Genomic DNA, 15,520 nt, shown 5'->3' on the forward strand with positions numbered 1-15,520 from the left:
ATATTTAAAAGTTATGTACTTACCATAACTAGGTATCTGTGTTGTCTTCTTTCATTCTTCCTCACATAACCTTCCCCCCACCATCCCTCTTCCTATGTTCCTGGAAGAATTCTAGAGGAAGGTAGACCCCATAGGTTCTACATTTGAGCCTCTTTAGGTAAGCACATTTTGTACATTCTTTCCCCTTGGAATTAATTGTGGGATTTATATAAATTTGTTACATAAAAATATTCTTTTTTATTTGGTTATATAGACATAGCAAACTTGATCTGAGGGTTTGGAGGAAGAGTTGGGGGATTATGGGTAAAGGGAAGAGCTAGAGACTTGGATCTAAAGTCTAGGAGAAGAGCAGCTGAGTTGGGTCCGAGTGTCAGATCCTAGACTCAATGGTGAGGAAGAATGAAAGAAGACAACACAGATGCCTAGTTATGGTAAGTACATAGCTTTTAATTTTTATGTAAAAGCAGAACACAGTTTTCCACTATTAATAATAGAGCTTATACTGTTGAGATTTAAATTGTTTTTTGACTGTACTATACTTATTCAGACCTCCTTCTTGAGGTGATGTGTGTTGCTATGGTATGATTAATAAGAGTATAGATGGGTTATATAGGGACGAAGACAGCTTCAAAGTTAGGTTGATGGGGACCAAAAACTCCCGTGTCCTATCCAGCATGTCTTCTGTTGACTAGTTCCTAGTTTTCATCTAATCCCCATCACTGTTGTGGACAGGTTCATCACTGTCATTTGCATTCTCTAAGAATCATCCTACCCTCTTTGCACTCACACTTAACAGCTATTTTGTCTGACAAACTAAACAAAGAGACAAGACAACAGTGATGGCAAGGAATTTTGTTTGGCAACAATTTAAATGCTCCAGATGTACTGATCCCTTGGACATATGCAGCCCACTTCAATACAAATGCAAGGAAGAAATGTAGCCATTGATAATCACTTCAGAAAAATACTAGCCATCCTGTTAAAAAAACATATCATGTTAAAAAATATTAAAGAATTCTGCACACCTGGGTCCTTGGGGCCAGTGGCTCCATCCCACCTAATCCTTTTGTTTTTGTCAGTTTATTTCAATTTGTTAACCAGTGTAGAATACTGGTCAGTTATCAAAGTCTCTTTCTCCCATATTTTGCTTTCCCAATCATATATCATCCTTTTATCTCATATCAAAATACATCACCAAGGTGAGGCAAGGGGCAGTCTTCTCAGGCACATAGTCTTAGGGGGAGCAATTAGCAGCTGCTGGTGATCGGTAGTGCAGTACCAATATTCATTTCCATACTGGCTTTTCTAAATGCTGGTATAGAAATGAATGTTTTCAGGACTGAAGTGCTTGCTTCATCACTTCATGTGTAGCAAAACTTGCAGCAAACTGCATGCTACAAATGTAGTAAACAATTTGCTACATTTTGTTAAAGTAAAAGATCTTTTATTTTTCTACTTAAGTTGAAGAGACACTTAAACAAACCTAGTGCTCATTAGGTGAGGTTAGGAGTGCCATTATGACAAAATGCAGGCAGAACTTGTAGCATCCATGCCAAAGATCTGAATGTGTATTTATTTATTTTCTCTCTGGTGACCCTTAACATGTTCTGATTGTAGATGACACTTACAAACCTTAACTAAACTGGAAACTGATTTTTTCACTGGCTATTAAAAATTTATATTACTAGGAGAGGAATGAGAAGAATGATAAAAGATTCTTTCGGAGGATGTTTCGGAACGTGACTAAAATCTTCAAGAAAGATAAGGTAAAAATTTGCAACCATTTGTTTTGTTGTCTGACTTTTTAAAAATATTTGATGGCTGGGTTGCAGTAACTGCGGTAATACTTGAGGGAAGATAACTATCATCCCCCATTGTCACAATGAATTTTGTCCATTGTATAGTATAGATATTGGGTCATTTTCTTTCTTCTAAAATTTGTGGAACTCTGTAATGCTTTTGATGTTGCATATTAGTCTTTTTTAATTTCTCCAAATCTTTTGGGTTTCTAATACCGTGATGGGAATGGACCCCATACCTAAGTCAAAGTATGATTAAAGTTCATGAAATTAGTATTGTTTCAATCTTTGATGTCAGCCAAAAGTGCTCTTCGCAGCACTCGCAATGTGCGCAGTAATGACTCCTGCAATTTGTACAAGTTTACAAGGATTGCTAAGATATGTAAATATGATTGTAGATTTTTTTTTATAAGACCCATTGCTCCAACTACTATTGAAATTCTCTGGATATCTTTCTTCCACATTGCTCTCATTTTTGCCTGCAGATCCTGATATTTTATGACTTTGTGTCTCTCTATATGCAAGACACTGTAGTTATTGGGTGTAGCAATTTCAATTATCAATGCTACTTTTGTTTTCTGTTCTTGGACCACTATATCCTGTTTTCTAGCATCTGTCTTTTGAACTGTTGGTAATGGATGATGCCATGTGATATAAACCATCATTTTCTATGATGCTTTGTGGCTCATTCTTACAGTTTTTTTCAGCCACTTCAATACAATAATGTTTGCACAATCCTCAGTGCAACAGTCTTGCCACATTATTATGCCTTTCAGTATACAGTCCTTCTGCCATTAATGCGTCACAACCAGCAACAAGGTGTGTGACTGTTTCCAGTTCAGTTTTACAAAACCTACATTTGTCTATTTCTCCCACATGTTTAATGGACTTTGTAAACCAAAGTGTATGCAGCCCACTGTCTTGGGGTGCCAATATTAACCTTTCAACTCTTGGTTTGAATTTGCCTCTCCTCAACCATTCCTGCATTCATTCCTGATCAACATGAGGTTCTTCCAGAAGTTTTCTATACTTGCAACTATATTTATGCTTTTCCACATTTCTTGCCTTTTCATCTGGTCCTTCACCTTATATTCTTTCTTTTTTTTTGGCACATTCAGTTGCTGCCTGACTTTTATCTACTTCTGGTTTGATTTCCATTCCTGCTTGACACCAATATGTTTCTGCTAGATTAAGTAGAGAAGTCATCTTAGATTTATCCTCCTCATGTTTCAAAACTTTCACTACATTTAGGTCTTGTGAGGTCAGCAGATATGAGTGGAGTCCCACAATTGCAGATTTATACAAGGAGGCCCATCCCTCCTTTGGAACGGGGAATATATAATCTTGGTATGCACTGACGTTGTATTCACATTTGTTCGTGTTTTATTGTTGATCCTTCATTGGTTCCCAAATTTTTATACACTCCTTCTTGCTCAAGTTCTTTTATGTGACATTCTTGTCCCAAACTGATGTTTTCCAGGTGTTGCAGTTTTCCTGCTTTAAAGGTAGGTTTTGCACATTCTTATATCATCTGAAAAACTGTTGACAACTTGCAGTTGTGCTTTCAGTTCCTCATGTGATGAACTATACAGTTTTAAATCATTGACAAAGAGAAGATGTGAAGTCTTTACACTTTGTTGCTTTCTAGGAGCCAAATTATAACCATAGCCTAATCTGTTATGTAGGCAGCTTAATGGGTTAAGGGCAAGGCAGAATAGCAGCGGTGACAAAGAGTCACCCAAGAATATCCTCCTTTGAATTTTTATCCCCGGGATAATAATTTGTCCTTTATCATGGCTTAATTGCAAAGTGGTCTGCCACTGTTTCATGGTCCTTGTAATATAGTCGATCGGTGTAGGATGTATCTTACACATTTTTAAGTACACTTTTATCCAGGAATGTGGGATACTATCCAATGCTTTTTTGTAGTCAATCCATGTCATACTTAGATTCCTACCCTTTTTACAGTTCTCCACTACAACTTTATTTAAGAACAAATGATCCTTTGTTCCATATGACTTTCTTTTATTGACCTTTTGTTCTACTGCCATAATTGAGTTTTCTTCTAAATGACTATAAATTCTTTCGGCATCAATTCCCATGTATAGTTTATATGTCATCGGAAGGCAAGTTATTGGTCTATAATTTTTAGGGAAGCTTGTAGGTTCACTGTTAACATTATATTTCCTATTGTTAACCAGATTGTTGTCTGTTTGGGATCCGCATATAAATAGTTCTTACCTATAGCTAAATCTTCGTGCAAAGATGTTAATACTTTCAGCCAAAAGTTAGGTACTGCATCTGGGCCTGGGGTTTTCCAATTAGAGGCTTTTCTTAACTTTGTTTCAATCTCTCTGGCTGTTAGTTCATCCCATTTTATATCCTGTACATTTAAATTCTTATTCTTTCTTTAACTTCTTCTGTCCATTTAGCATCTTTGTTATGTTCCACAGGATCTTCATAGATACTTCTCCAAAATGTATCTGTTTCTTTTTTTTTGGGCAGTCTTTCAATTCCTTTACCTTATTTCCCAACTCTCTATAAACTTTTTGGGGTCATCAATAAATTGCTAATTTTGTCCTTTTCCTTTATATTTATCTTCTAAGTTTTTCCGCCTGTGCTGAAATTTTTAGTTTGTTATTTACCATAGTGCATGATAGATCCTGGTCTGTTCTAATACTGCGCATTGCTTTTATCACATCTATCTTTCCTAGTATTTGTGTTGATCTGTTCCCTCTTCTATAGTCTTCTAACAGTGACACTTCTTGTCTTAACTGCTTTATAGTTTTCTCCATTCGATATTTCCATGATGGTATTCGATTTCTCCCCTTCCTTTCCCTCACTACCCTGTGTTCTTGTGGTAGAACTTTGTCAGTTATTAATTTAGCTGCACAGTAATTTATACTGTTTACTTCTGTTATATTGAAGGATCTCTATGAACAGTTCTAATTACTGTGTTCATTTCTTTTATCAGGCTTTTGACTTTTTTGGTTTTATTAACCTTCTGCAGTCTATTTCTTTCATTGATCTTAATGTATTTGTCTATGTCTATTAAATCAAGCAATTCTTCTCTTACCTCATTTTCTTCCAAACCGAGGGCACATCTTTTGTTTTCCACTTCCTGTGGGCATTCTGTTGAAGGTTCTATAGCATCTTCCTGTGGTACATTTTCTTTAATTTCATCCTGTGCCATCCGTTGCTCTGTCATATGGGAACTCACTGGCCTATCACTCCTCAACATTGACTGCATCAGAGCTTCCAGTTACCTGTTCTTTCCCTTGCGGTCTAACTTCAAGTGAACATTTATACTGGTTTCCTGTGGAGGGCTCCAAATTATCTTCATATGGCACCTGACCAATTGCTTCTTGTTCCATTGGTTTCCCCTTAATTTGGATAACCATTACACTATCCTATTGTGGTACTTTCTGATTTAGATTTTCTACACTGAATCCTTCACTTTGCAGGTGCTCCATCACCTCAATTTCTATTTCGTTAACTTCTCCCTTACTAATCACCTTTTCTGCTTTTCCTCTTTGTCTTTTTATTTTTTGTATTGTAAAGTTTTCCATGTCCGGATTCCTTTGCCTGTATTTCTCTTCAAATATTTTTGGTGCTGCTCTTTTTGTATTGGTTAGTTTTGCTTTCTCCTTTGCATAAATATTACACCATATTAAATATCTTTTTCTTTCCCATGTCCATATTTCTTCTTCAGATGTTTCCTGATCTTCCTGTTTCTCCCTACTTTGGGGACTCACTCTGTTCTGTTGTGATGCAACCTGTGTTAGACCTCCTGCATTAAATCTTTCACTTTGCAGGTACTCCATAACCTCAACTTCTTTTTTTTTTAACATCTACTTTTCTAATCTTCTTTTCTACATTCCATCTTTGTGATATTTTTTTATTGTGAACTTTTCCATTTCCAGATGCCTTTGCCTGTATTTCTCTTTGAATATCTTTGGGGCTGCCTTCTTTACATTGATTAATTTGGCTTTCTACTTTGCATAAATATTGCACCATATCAAATCTCTCTTTCTTTCCCATGTCCATATTTATTTTTTATACTTCTCAAATATCTCTTCGTTTTGTTGTTTATATTTTCACACTTCCTCACTTGCTTCTTTTTCCAAGCAGATCAAGATTTCTGATCTATATACTGTTTTTCACATCTGTCATATTAATGAACACAAATTTTCATTTGAAGCTTCTGACAGTTTTTCTTGCGGAAGTAGTTTTCTTTCCTCTAATTTCTCTCAATCATTTTGTATATCTTGTGTCTAGCAATTCTGAGCTTTTTGCATAATAGTAACAATACATAATTTCTTTCTTATCCTCAATAGTTTACTTTATCGTCTTTATGGCTCTTCTTTGGCCTATCAGTTTTTGTGATTTTTGTGGACTTCTTCTTCCTTCTACAACAGGGGGGCATCCTCCCCCAGGCCATGCCTGGCCCCATTGTAGTGATGTTTTCGTATTTTGAGGCTTCTACACTGTCATCTTTTCTAGTCCTGGCACCAGTACGCCTACCAGGATTGGGCACTTTTTTATCCTGGGTCTCGTGCACCCAGCTATTTTTTTTATTTTTTAACCTACTTCGGTCCATGATATGCACTATATAAACACTGTCTATATATCAGCGTCACCTTGGTGACATTTTATGAAAAACAGGGTCCACTCACCAAGACTTGAGGATGAATTCAATTTCAGCACTACTACTCTCCTTTGCTTGCTGACTTTTCATCTCTCCATTTGGACCCATTCATCTCTCCATTCAGTCCCGATCATCTCTCCATTCTGACCCATTCATCTCCCCATTTGGAGCCATGCATACTACAGGGATAGATTCTTGCTGCAGTAGGAGAGCTGGGCATTGGAATTATGGCAATAACTGGTATTCTTTCTCTGAGAGGAATAGATAATTTTCTATTAACACTCAAACAGTACCATCTTCTTATTAGCTGACCCATAGTAGTCATGCAGGCTTCTGTATTGTGTCCATTAGTTTTTTTCTCATATGAATAATTTTGTATATATATTTGTGTATTTTGAGTTAATTACATGTACTTATGATAATATATTATTTTATTCAATAGAAATATAGTCCTGATTTTTTTCAGCTACCACTACAATTATGGTTAAATATTAAATTATTATTGAAGTTTAACAAAATACTTTTACTTTTTATTTAATTACGGTTTTGTTAATTTTTCTTAATCCCATTAGGTCTGTGTCCTGTTTTCTGGGGGAGGTCTAAAGTGGTATGCATACAGACTAAAAGAAATTAAGAACAGCAGACAAATTCCTCTTTTCTTCAAAACTGCCTTGCAATCTTTTGCATCCACCTAAGCAACAAAAACTTAGGAAGATGGGCCCTTTGGTTAAGTTCTCATCTAAAACATGGCACATTCAGGGAAATATCATCCCCTTATGTCATACTGCAGTGGCAGTACTGGAAAATATTTTTTTTTCCTAGCATGCTACATACATTTAAAGGGTATTGATAGTTCTTCATCTTCTTTGTAGATGTCTTTGGTATGGAATTCCTTTTTTCTCTGTCACTGTCACACAGACAATTGGACTAAAAAGGTATTTTAGGATTTTCTCCTCTATGGGGTAGCCTTGTCCCTGAAACAGAGTGTTTCATGTTTACCTAACAGAATATAACTTCCATGACAGTGTAATATAATTTACTGTGATGTCACCTAACCTCAGAGTTTATGTTGAACTGTCTTCCCCTGTAGGAAGGATGTGAAAAGCAAAGCTCCCTACATGAGAAAAGTGTTAAAAGAATGTCTGCTTGACCAGATAGTCTCAGCTGAATGGTCTCCAGGTCAGTGGCCATTCATCAGACATACCACATTCAAAGAGTGGAAGTTACAGAAAATAGAGATGGTGGGTAGGAAGAGTCGGTGTCCAAATGGCTTTTATCTCACAGATCTACTATTATGGCACTATCTTAAACAGTTTTGCCATTGAACCTTAGGACAGACACTTAAACAGTAAGCCACAGCCAGTGGTCTAGTTCCTAACTAGCATCCATTCTTATGTGAAGACAGATATAACAGGATCCCCTTTCATGCAGCTGTGTTAGAACCTACACTACCTTTTGACTGGGTATATGACTTAGAAATTTCATAAATTTACATTTATGCAAGTCACTGCATGTTGTATACTTAGGAGTGATGTTTCTGAAATATGTGTCAGAGGTGATCGCAGATCTAATGATCGTGAGAGCCTAGATGTGCCTTACTAAAGTTATCTTAGCAAAAAACAATGCAAGAGTTAGCTAGTTAGACCAGGTTTGTTTAGCTTAAGGAGAAACTTTGTCTACCATTCAAAAACACATACTGGTTAGTTTTCCTAATATTATTTCTTTTTCTAGCAAATTTTTACTTTATTTATTTTAGTTTTATTTGTTAGCATTGATTGCCCATTTTAGCTATCAAATCCCCTTTTCCATGCGGGCCTGGGTAGAAAATGTCCAGTATCAGGTTACTGTTTTCAAAAACAAGAATGACAGATAAAAAAATACATTACAAATAAGACATGATGCAACGGTCAATATCAACATGATTTTGTCAAACACAAATCAAACAGATAGTCTTATAAAATCCATGCATTATGCTAGGCAAGATTTGTGGATAAAAATGTATTTATTATAGCAAAACACCTTGAGGGAGTTAATGAGAGGCCATTTTAGTATACAGAAAAAATAAGGAAAACAGAAAGAAGCCTGGGAGCATTCAAGATGTAAAACTAGGATTCAGCTGTGTTCTCATACTTGGGGGAGGGGACAGACTCTGGTAACTGAACATATTTGTTCAAGGAAATAGAAGAGATTGTATTATGTACAAAGATAGCAACTGCATTGATATTTGATGAATGTAGATAACTTTTAGTTATGTACTTACCATAACTTTAGATGTTTGGGATCCATCTCGCCTACATTCTGTACTGATGGGTTCGGAGCCGATCCTCGGCTCCGACTCGGCACGCTATACTATAGAGCGAAGTCTCTTATTGGCTGAGCTATTCTACATCCCAGGATGCACCACCACAGCTTCCCCAGATCTTGTTTGTCCGCACACATGCACACACACATAGACTGTTGATATAATATTGCCAGGTGTTTCAAGATGAAACGGCTAAACTTGAACCGTCCGGTCTCTTCTGATCTCCAAGGCAGGGGGAAGGAGGGTGGGTTATTAGGAATGTAGGCAAGATGGATCCCAAACATCTAAAGTTATGGTAAGTACATAACTAAAAGATGTTATGTGATCCTATCTCGCCTACATTCTGTACTGATGGGACAGCGTCCCTAGCACCTGATTCCTGGGTGGCTCATTGGAAAACACTCCTGAGAACTGTGGAACCGAAGGAAGCTCGCCCCCGAGATGCCACGTCCAATTTGTAATGAGAAATAAATGTGTGAGGAGAGGACCAGGTAGCCGCAGCACAAATGTCACTAATGGCAAGCTTAGAATGAAAGGCTGTCGAAGTAGCCATAGCCCTTGTAGAATGAGCCTTCACTGAGGTTGTAAGCTCTTTATTAGAAAGGAAGTAAGTATGGCTGATACAGTACCTGATCCACTTGGCAATAGTGACCTTTGTGATGGCTTTGCCCAATTTATTGTCCGAAAAGGACACAAACAACTGATCTGTTTTCCGTGTTTGGTGCATACTATCTAAATAGAAACGCAATTGCCTGTGAACATCCAATGAGTGGAAGATGTATTCCGCTCTGCCTGAGTAGTTTGGGAAGAAAAGTTCCAATGACTGTTGAAGACAAAAACTAGAACAAACCTTGGGAACAAAGGATGGATTAGGCCTGAGGAATACTCTATCCTTGTGAAAAACCAGGTACGGTGGTTTGACACATAGGGCTTGAAGTTCCGATACTCTTCTGGCTGATGTAATTGCCACCGAAAAAGCAGTCTTCCAAGAAAGAAATTTCAAGTCACAAGTTGCTGCTGGTTCGAAGGGGGAAGAGGTCAAAGCACCTAATACGAAATTAAGATCCCACGGTGGAGCGGGATGAGAAATCGGAGGTCGTAGCAGCCCAGCACCTTTCATGAAGGCTTTACACAACTTAATGCTCATCAAAGGTGGGTCTATACTTTCATGAAAATTAGAAATAGCTGCCAATTGAACCTTGATGGTAGAGACAGAAGAACCTTGATTGACTAGAGAAGCTAAAAACTTCAAAACTTCTGACACCGGGGCAGTAATGGGATCTAATCCCCGGAGTTGGGCCCAAATAGCGAATCTCTTCCATTTGCTGTTATACATTTTTTTAGTCGAAGTCTTGTGGGCCGAGGACAAGATATGTATGACTTCCTAGTCCAAAACATGGTTCCTGACTATGGTCAGAAGAGGAGGAGCCAAGCTGTTAACCTCAACGAGTGAAGGGACTGATGAAGTTGTCCCGACTGGTGGATCAAGAGGTCTGGAACCTGGTCCAGGAACCATGGACCGTCCAGTGCATATTTCCGAAGAAAGGGCAACCAGACTTGACGAGGCCAGTATGGGGCAACTAAAATCATCTTGCTCTGCAAGTGAATCGCCTTCTGGATCACCCTGGGAAGAAGGGGAACTGGTGGAAAGGCGTACAGTAGGCCGGTGGGCCAAGCTTGGACTAGGGCGTCCTTGGGAAACTCCCCCGGAACTGGGGTGAGAGAAAAGAACTGTTGGCATTTCGTATTGAGAGGAGTTGCAAAGAGGTCACAACAAGGAGTTCCCCATCTTCTGAAAATCTGAGTTGCCACTCTGTCGTTCAGAGACCACTCATGAGGGGAGAGAATAGTTCTGCTCAGTCTGTCGGCTATCACATTGGATCTCCCCGGAATGTGTGTTGCTACCAGAAAACGTTTGGTTGCAATTGCCCAATCCCATACTTTCATGGCCTCTCTGCAAAGGGGGTAGGACCTGGTCCCTCCCTGCTTGTTCAGGTACCAGACTACTGACATGTTGTCGGACTGAATGGCAATCATGCCCTGGGGGAGGTAACTGTGTAGTACTTGTAGCGATAGAAGCACCGCCCTCATTTCCAGTATGTTGATGTGGAGGAAACTCTTGTCGGAGTGCCACTTGCCTTGGACTGACCTGCCCAGGTAATGTCCCCCCCACCCCATTTGGGAGGCGTCTGTAGTCAATGTGGCCACTGGAGGTGGTGGAACAAACGGTCGCCCCTGATCCAGGTTGGAGGAAAGAAGCCACCAATGGAGGTCCTGTTTGCACGTCTCCGTGATCAGAATGGGGTGACTGAGAGGGAGATCCTGATAAGACCACTGGACTGACAGGAGCCACTGGAGAATCCTCATATGCAATCTTGCCAAGGGAACTAGGAGAACGGTGGCCGACATGGAACCTAACAGTTGTAGGACCATCCTGGCTGGGGCTCGGCATTTGAGGAGCAATGCTCGAACTTGGGACTGTAATATTTCTATCCTCTCTGTAGGAAGATAGACCTGCATTTGCTTTGAATCTATCTCTACTCCGATAAACCGTATGCGCTGAGATGGCAGCAACACAGACTTTGCCCAATTGAAGGAGATTCCTAGGGAGTTGCCTAGAGATATAGTGGCTGCTAGGTTCTGTAAGAGTAGACGCCTGGAGGTGGCAGTTAGGAGCCAGTCGTCTAGGTATGGAAACACCTGGAATCCTAGACTTCTCAGGTGAGCAGTCACCACCGCCAAACATTTGGTGAACACCCTGGGGGCTGTGGTGAGACCAAAGGGCAGTGCACGGAACTGGAAATGACTGTCTCCCAGGCTGAAGCGCAAGTGTCTCCTGGACGCTTGATCTATCAGGATGTGATAATAGGCGTCCTTGAGATCTATGGAGCACATCCAAACACCTTCCTCCAGCAGCGGAGAATGGATTGTAAGGTGACCATCCGAACTTGGACTTCTTGACAGAACGGTTGAGTTTGCTGAGATCCAAAATGGGCCTCACGTCCCGGTCTTTTGGCACCAAAAGAATCTTGAGTAAGTCACTAATCCGGTCTGGTCTTCAGGTCCGGATGGATGACTCCTTTTTGAAGCAGCTTTGAGATTTCGATGGCTGCGAGATCCCGTTGACTGGGTGGTGGGTCCGGGATTTTTCGGGATGGTGGGGGAGGCTGAGAAAAAGGGATGGTGTAACCTCCGGCAATGATTCGGAGCACCCATCGGTCCTGAGTGATATTCTCCCAGGCCTTTAGGTGCCTCGAAAAACGACCCCCGACTGGCTCCGGAGCGGCGCAGTCGGGCAATCCTTCAGGGATGCTGGAAGGTTAAGGAGCCACAAAAGGACTCGCGGTCCCCAGTGTTGCGGGGGCCTCTGCCACCTCTGGGACGGCGTCTTCCTGAAAAATTTCCCCCTCCTCTGCCTCTAGAAGGGGAATCATCCTGCTGTGAGGGGTAAGTCTTTTGAGATTTACGGAACCACATTTCCCCCCCTCTTCTAGCCTTGGGATAAGGCCGGAAGGGAGTGGAAAAGCGTGCCCCTACGGCAGTCAAAGTCTTACCCTCTTGTTCACAGCGGGTCAAGGTGTCCTTTACCTTGGGTCCAAACAAAGAGGACCCATCAAAGGGAGCGTTGGCAAAGGAAGACTTGAAGGCCTCCGCAAAGTGACACAGGCAGAGCCAGGCCTGTCTCCATAGAGCAACACCTGTTCCCGCCGCTCTACTCGCCCCCTCGGCTGCATACGAAATGAGCCTCATGGACGAGTTTGATAATGATGACAAGGTAGCCAGCTGAGAGCTAACCATCTGGGCCAACTGCTCAGGTAGATTACCAGAGAGGGTATCTGAAAGTTCCTTGACCAGATCCCTCTGAAGTCTGGTGAAGTGCGTCAGATAATTCAGACACCTTAAAGTAAAGGCTGCTGAAGTAAGGGTGTGCTTCCTGTACCGGTCCATGCTCCTAGATTCTTTATTAGGAGGATGGACGGACGTAGACGCCTCTGCCACATCTTGTTGGGTAGCAGATGCCACCACCAGGGCATCTACAGCCACACCTTTAGAGAGGAATTCCTTTTCGGGGGGGGGCTGAAAGAAATTTATTGGGGCGAGCTGGCACCGGTTCCACAGAATCCGGGTGCTCCCACGCCCTTCGAGAGATCAAATCTAGGAGCTCATTGAAGGGCGGAGACACCCAGGAGGCGGAGGGCTGAGCCCCGAAGGCCTTGAGGAATACCGACTCCTCAGCAGAAGGGGGTTTGGACTGCCAGTCGCCTCATTGCTTCAGGATTTCTAAGATGTCCGCAAAGGAGACATCATCCGAGGACGACTTGGGGGACCCCTCCGCATCATCGAGGTCGGTGTCCGAGGTGAGAGACTCGTCCGGGGAGTCGACGTGCTTCCTCTTGCACTGTCTCTTCCTGGGAGGTTCCTCTGAAGAAGCCTCGGAAGGACCTCCAGGAGGGGGGGAACCCCCAATGAGGGTGACCTCAGGCCCCAGGGCTCCACTGTCTTGAGACAGGGGGACTACAAAGGAACCAGTCTCCATGCCAAGGGAAGGTGCCGGTGAGACGGTGGAGGTGGCCAAAGAAGATTTGGCCAAAGCACTCCTCATGGCCCTGAAGGCGGGACCCCCAGAGTCCTGGGAAGGTCCGACCCCCAAGGCCACAACAGTAGACAGCACTCCCGCAGCCGACGCACCAAGAGGGAGGCTCGGAACCGAAAACATCGGTCCCGAAGCGTCACCCCCGGGGCCGACCGAGGAGGTCCGTGTACCGAACTCCGACCCGAAGGGCGGGGTTGGAGTAAGGGTCGGAGCCGACCCGAAAACCTCCACCGGCTCCACCAGCACTGACTCCAACGGTGCCGAGGCTGTTGGAGGAGGAACCAAGACAACAGGGTGGGCAACCGGCTCTGGAGCCGACTGGGCTGGAGCCGAGACCAACTTTTGGAAGACTGGAGACTGAACAGCCTTTGAAGTACCCTGTCTATGTCCGAATCCGACATTCTCGAAGACCGAGAAGAGATCGAACGAGTTCGAGTCGACTTCTCCACCGGTTCCGAAGGACTGGGGGACCGGCTCCGAATCGTCTCAATGAATATCGGTGCCGAGGGAGACTCCACAACCATAGTAATTTCCCTCGGAGCCGAAGTTGACTTCAGCGCCGAAGGGGAAGAGTCTGAGCGGGCAACTCTCATCGGCTCCGAAGTCAGTGGAGCCGATGAAAGTGACCCGCCTCTCGAAGCCCCAGCCATCGGCTCTGAAGCCAGAGGAGTCGAGGCTGGAGGCATCGAGGCAGACCGTTCCGCCCTCGGCTCCGAAGTCCGTGGAGCCGATGGAGAAGCCTGCCGAGATTTCTTTGTGGCCGGTTCCGACGGGCTGGTCGGAGCCGACGATTTCTTTTTCTTCGATGGAGAAGAGGAAGAAGATAAAGCCTCCTCAAAAGTAGGTTTAATAAGCCCTTTTAATATTAATTTGTTTTTCCTCTCTTGGAGGACCTGGGAGGAAAAAGCGTGACAAATGCTGCATGACTCCTGAAGGTGTATAGGGCCTAAACAATAGACACATAGAGAGTGATCGTCCGTTATGGACATTTTGTAGTTGCATTTAGAGCACTTCTTGAACCCAGAAGGTCTGTGCTCTTTCAACATATTCAGTTCTAAACAGTACACCGAAAAGGGAAAACTTTCTAAACTGTCAAAGAAGAACAAACAAGGACAAGATCCCTCTAATAGAAAATGGGATTACTTGTCCAACTATAACACTCAACAATACTCACTAACAAAAAATATATATCTCACACGCGAGGGCAAGGCCCCTCTAACTAAAACAGGAACCTTTCCCTCAAATGAAAGATCAATTTACCACAAAACTTTGTTCAAAACCAGTCACACAACAACGATAGCTGTTAAAACAGCTTTTGGGTATGTTAATCAAAAATTTCTGACAGAAATTTGTGAAGAAAATAGACACTTAGCTCAGCCAAGTCCGAGACCACGTCTTTTGCTGTAAAGCGGCAAACGAGATCTGGGGGAGCTGTGGTGGTGCATCCTGGGATGTAGAATAGCTCAGCCAATAAGAGACTTTGCTCTATAGTATAGCGTGCCGAGTCGGAGCCGAACCCATCAGTACAGAATGTAGGCGAGATAGGATCACATAACATCTACATTTTTTCTACCAGAAAGGACTGCAAACACTTCCTATGACAGAAACTATTGCTAACTCATCCATTTCAAAAGACCCATGTTAACTAGGAGGTCTGAGGTGTATGACTCTTTTAAGTTAATATTTCTTTGTGTGATCTTACAATATGTAAAGGAAACCGTATGTGCACATTGCAGTCACTGGCACATGCAACTGAAAACATTCTAGCCCGCTGACATATAGAATTGACACATTTACTATAACATTCTTTTTATGGTACAAATAGAAGGGTAATTTAATTATTCTGAGCTTATCAGAAAAACTCCGAGTAGAAAATAAAAATCTCTGACATTCTGTCAGATAGGATTTTCGTACAGAAGCCTTTCTTATCTTCATTAATACAGTTATGATGGTGGACGTTACTGAATCATTTGCAAATCTTCCACACAGTAGTAATATACTGTATCACAGAGAGTGTGAAGGTGGGATTCATGGCAGTAAGCTCTTTTCATCACAGATAAATACCTGGAAAATACAGCTTTGTGCAACCATAAAAAGTCAGCTAGGTCAGTTTTACCCTATGCTCTTTATAACGTTTCTTTGAATGTACATCAAGCTATATTTCAGTTCCTATTATA

At 42.0% G+C, this 15,520-nt stretch overlaps 1 protein-coding gene across 1 annotated transcript in view; it reads left to right on the forward strand.

Annotated features, from left to right (window-relative positions):
- The first annotated feature begins 1,681 nt into the window (after window positions 1-1,681).
- Window positions 1,682-15,520, forward strand: part of LOC122792418 (trichohyalin-like) — a 261,589-nt gene continuing 247,750 nt past the window's right edge. The window contains exon 1 of the mRNA XM_044060207.1: window positions 1,682-1,766. Coding sequence (XP_043916142.1) covers window positions 1,728-1,766 — 39 coding nt within the window. The 5' untranslated portion in view covers window positions 1,682-1,727. The remainder of the gene's footprint in view (window positions 1,767-15,520) is intronic.

This window comes from Protopterus annectens, chromosome 1.part2 (assembly GCF_019279795.1).
Source record: "Protopterus annectens isolate FY-2018-M chromosome 1.part2, PAN1.0, whole genome shotgun sequence".
Lineage (NCBI taxonomy): Eukaryota > Metazoa > Chordata > Ceratodontiformes > Protopteridae > Protopterus > Protopterus annectens.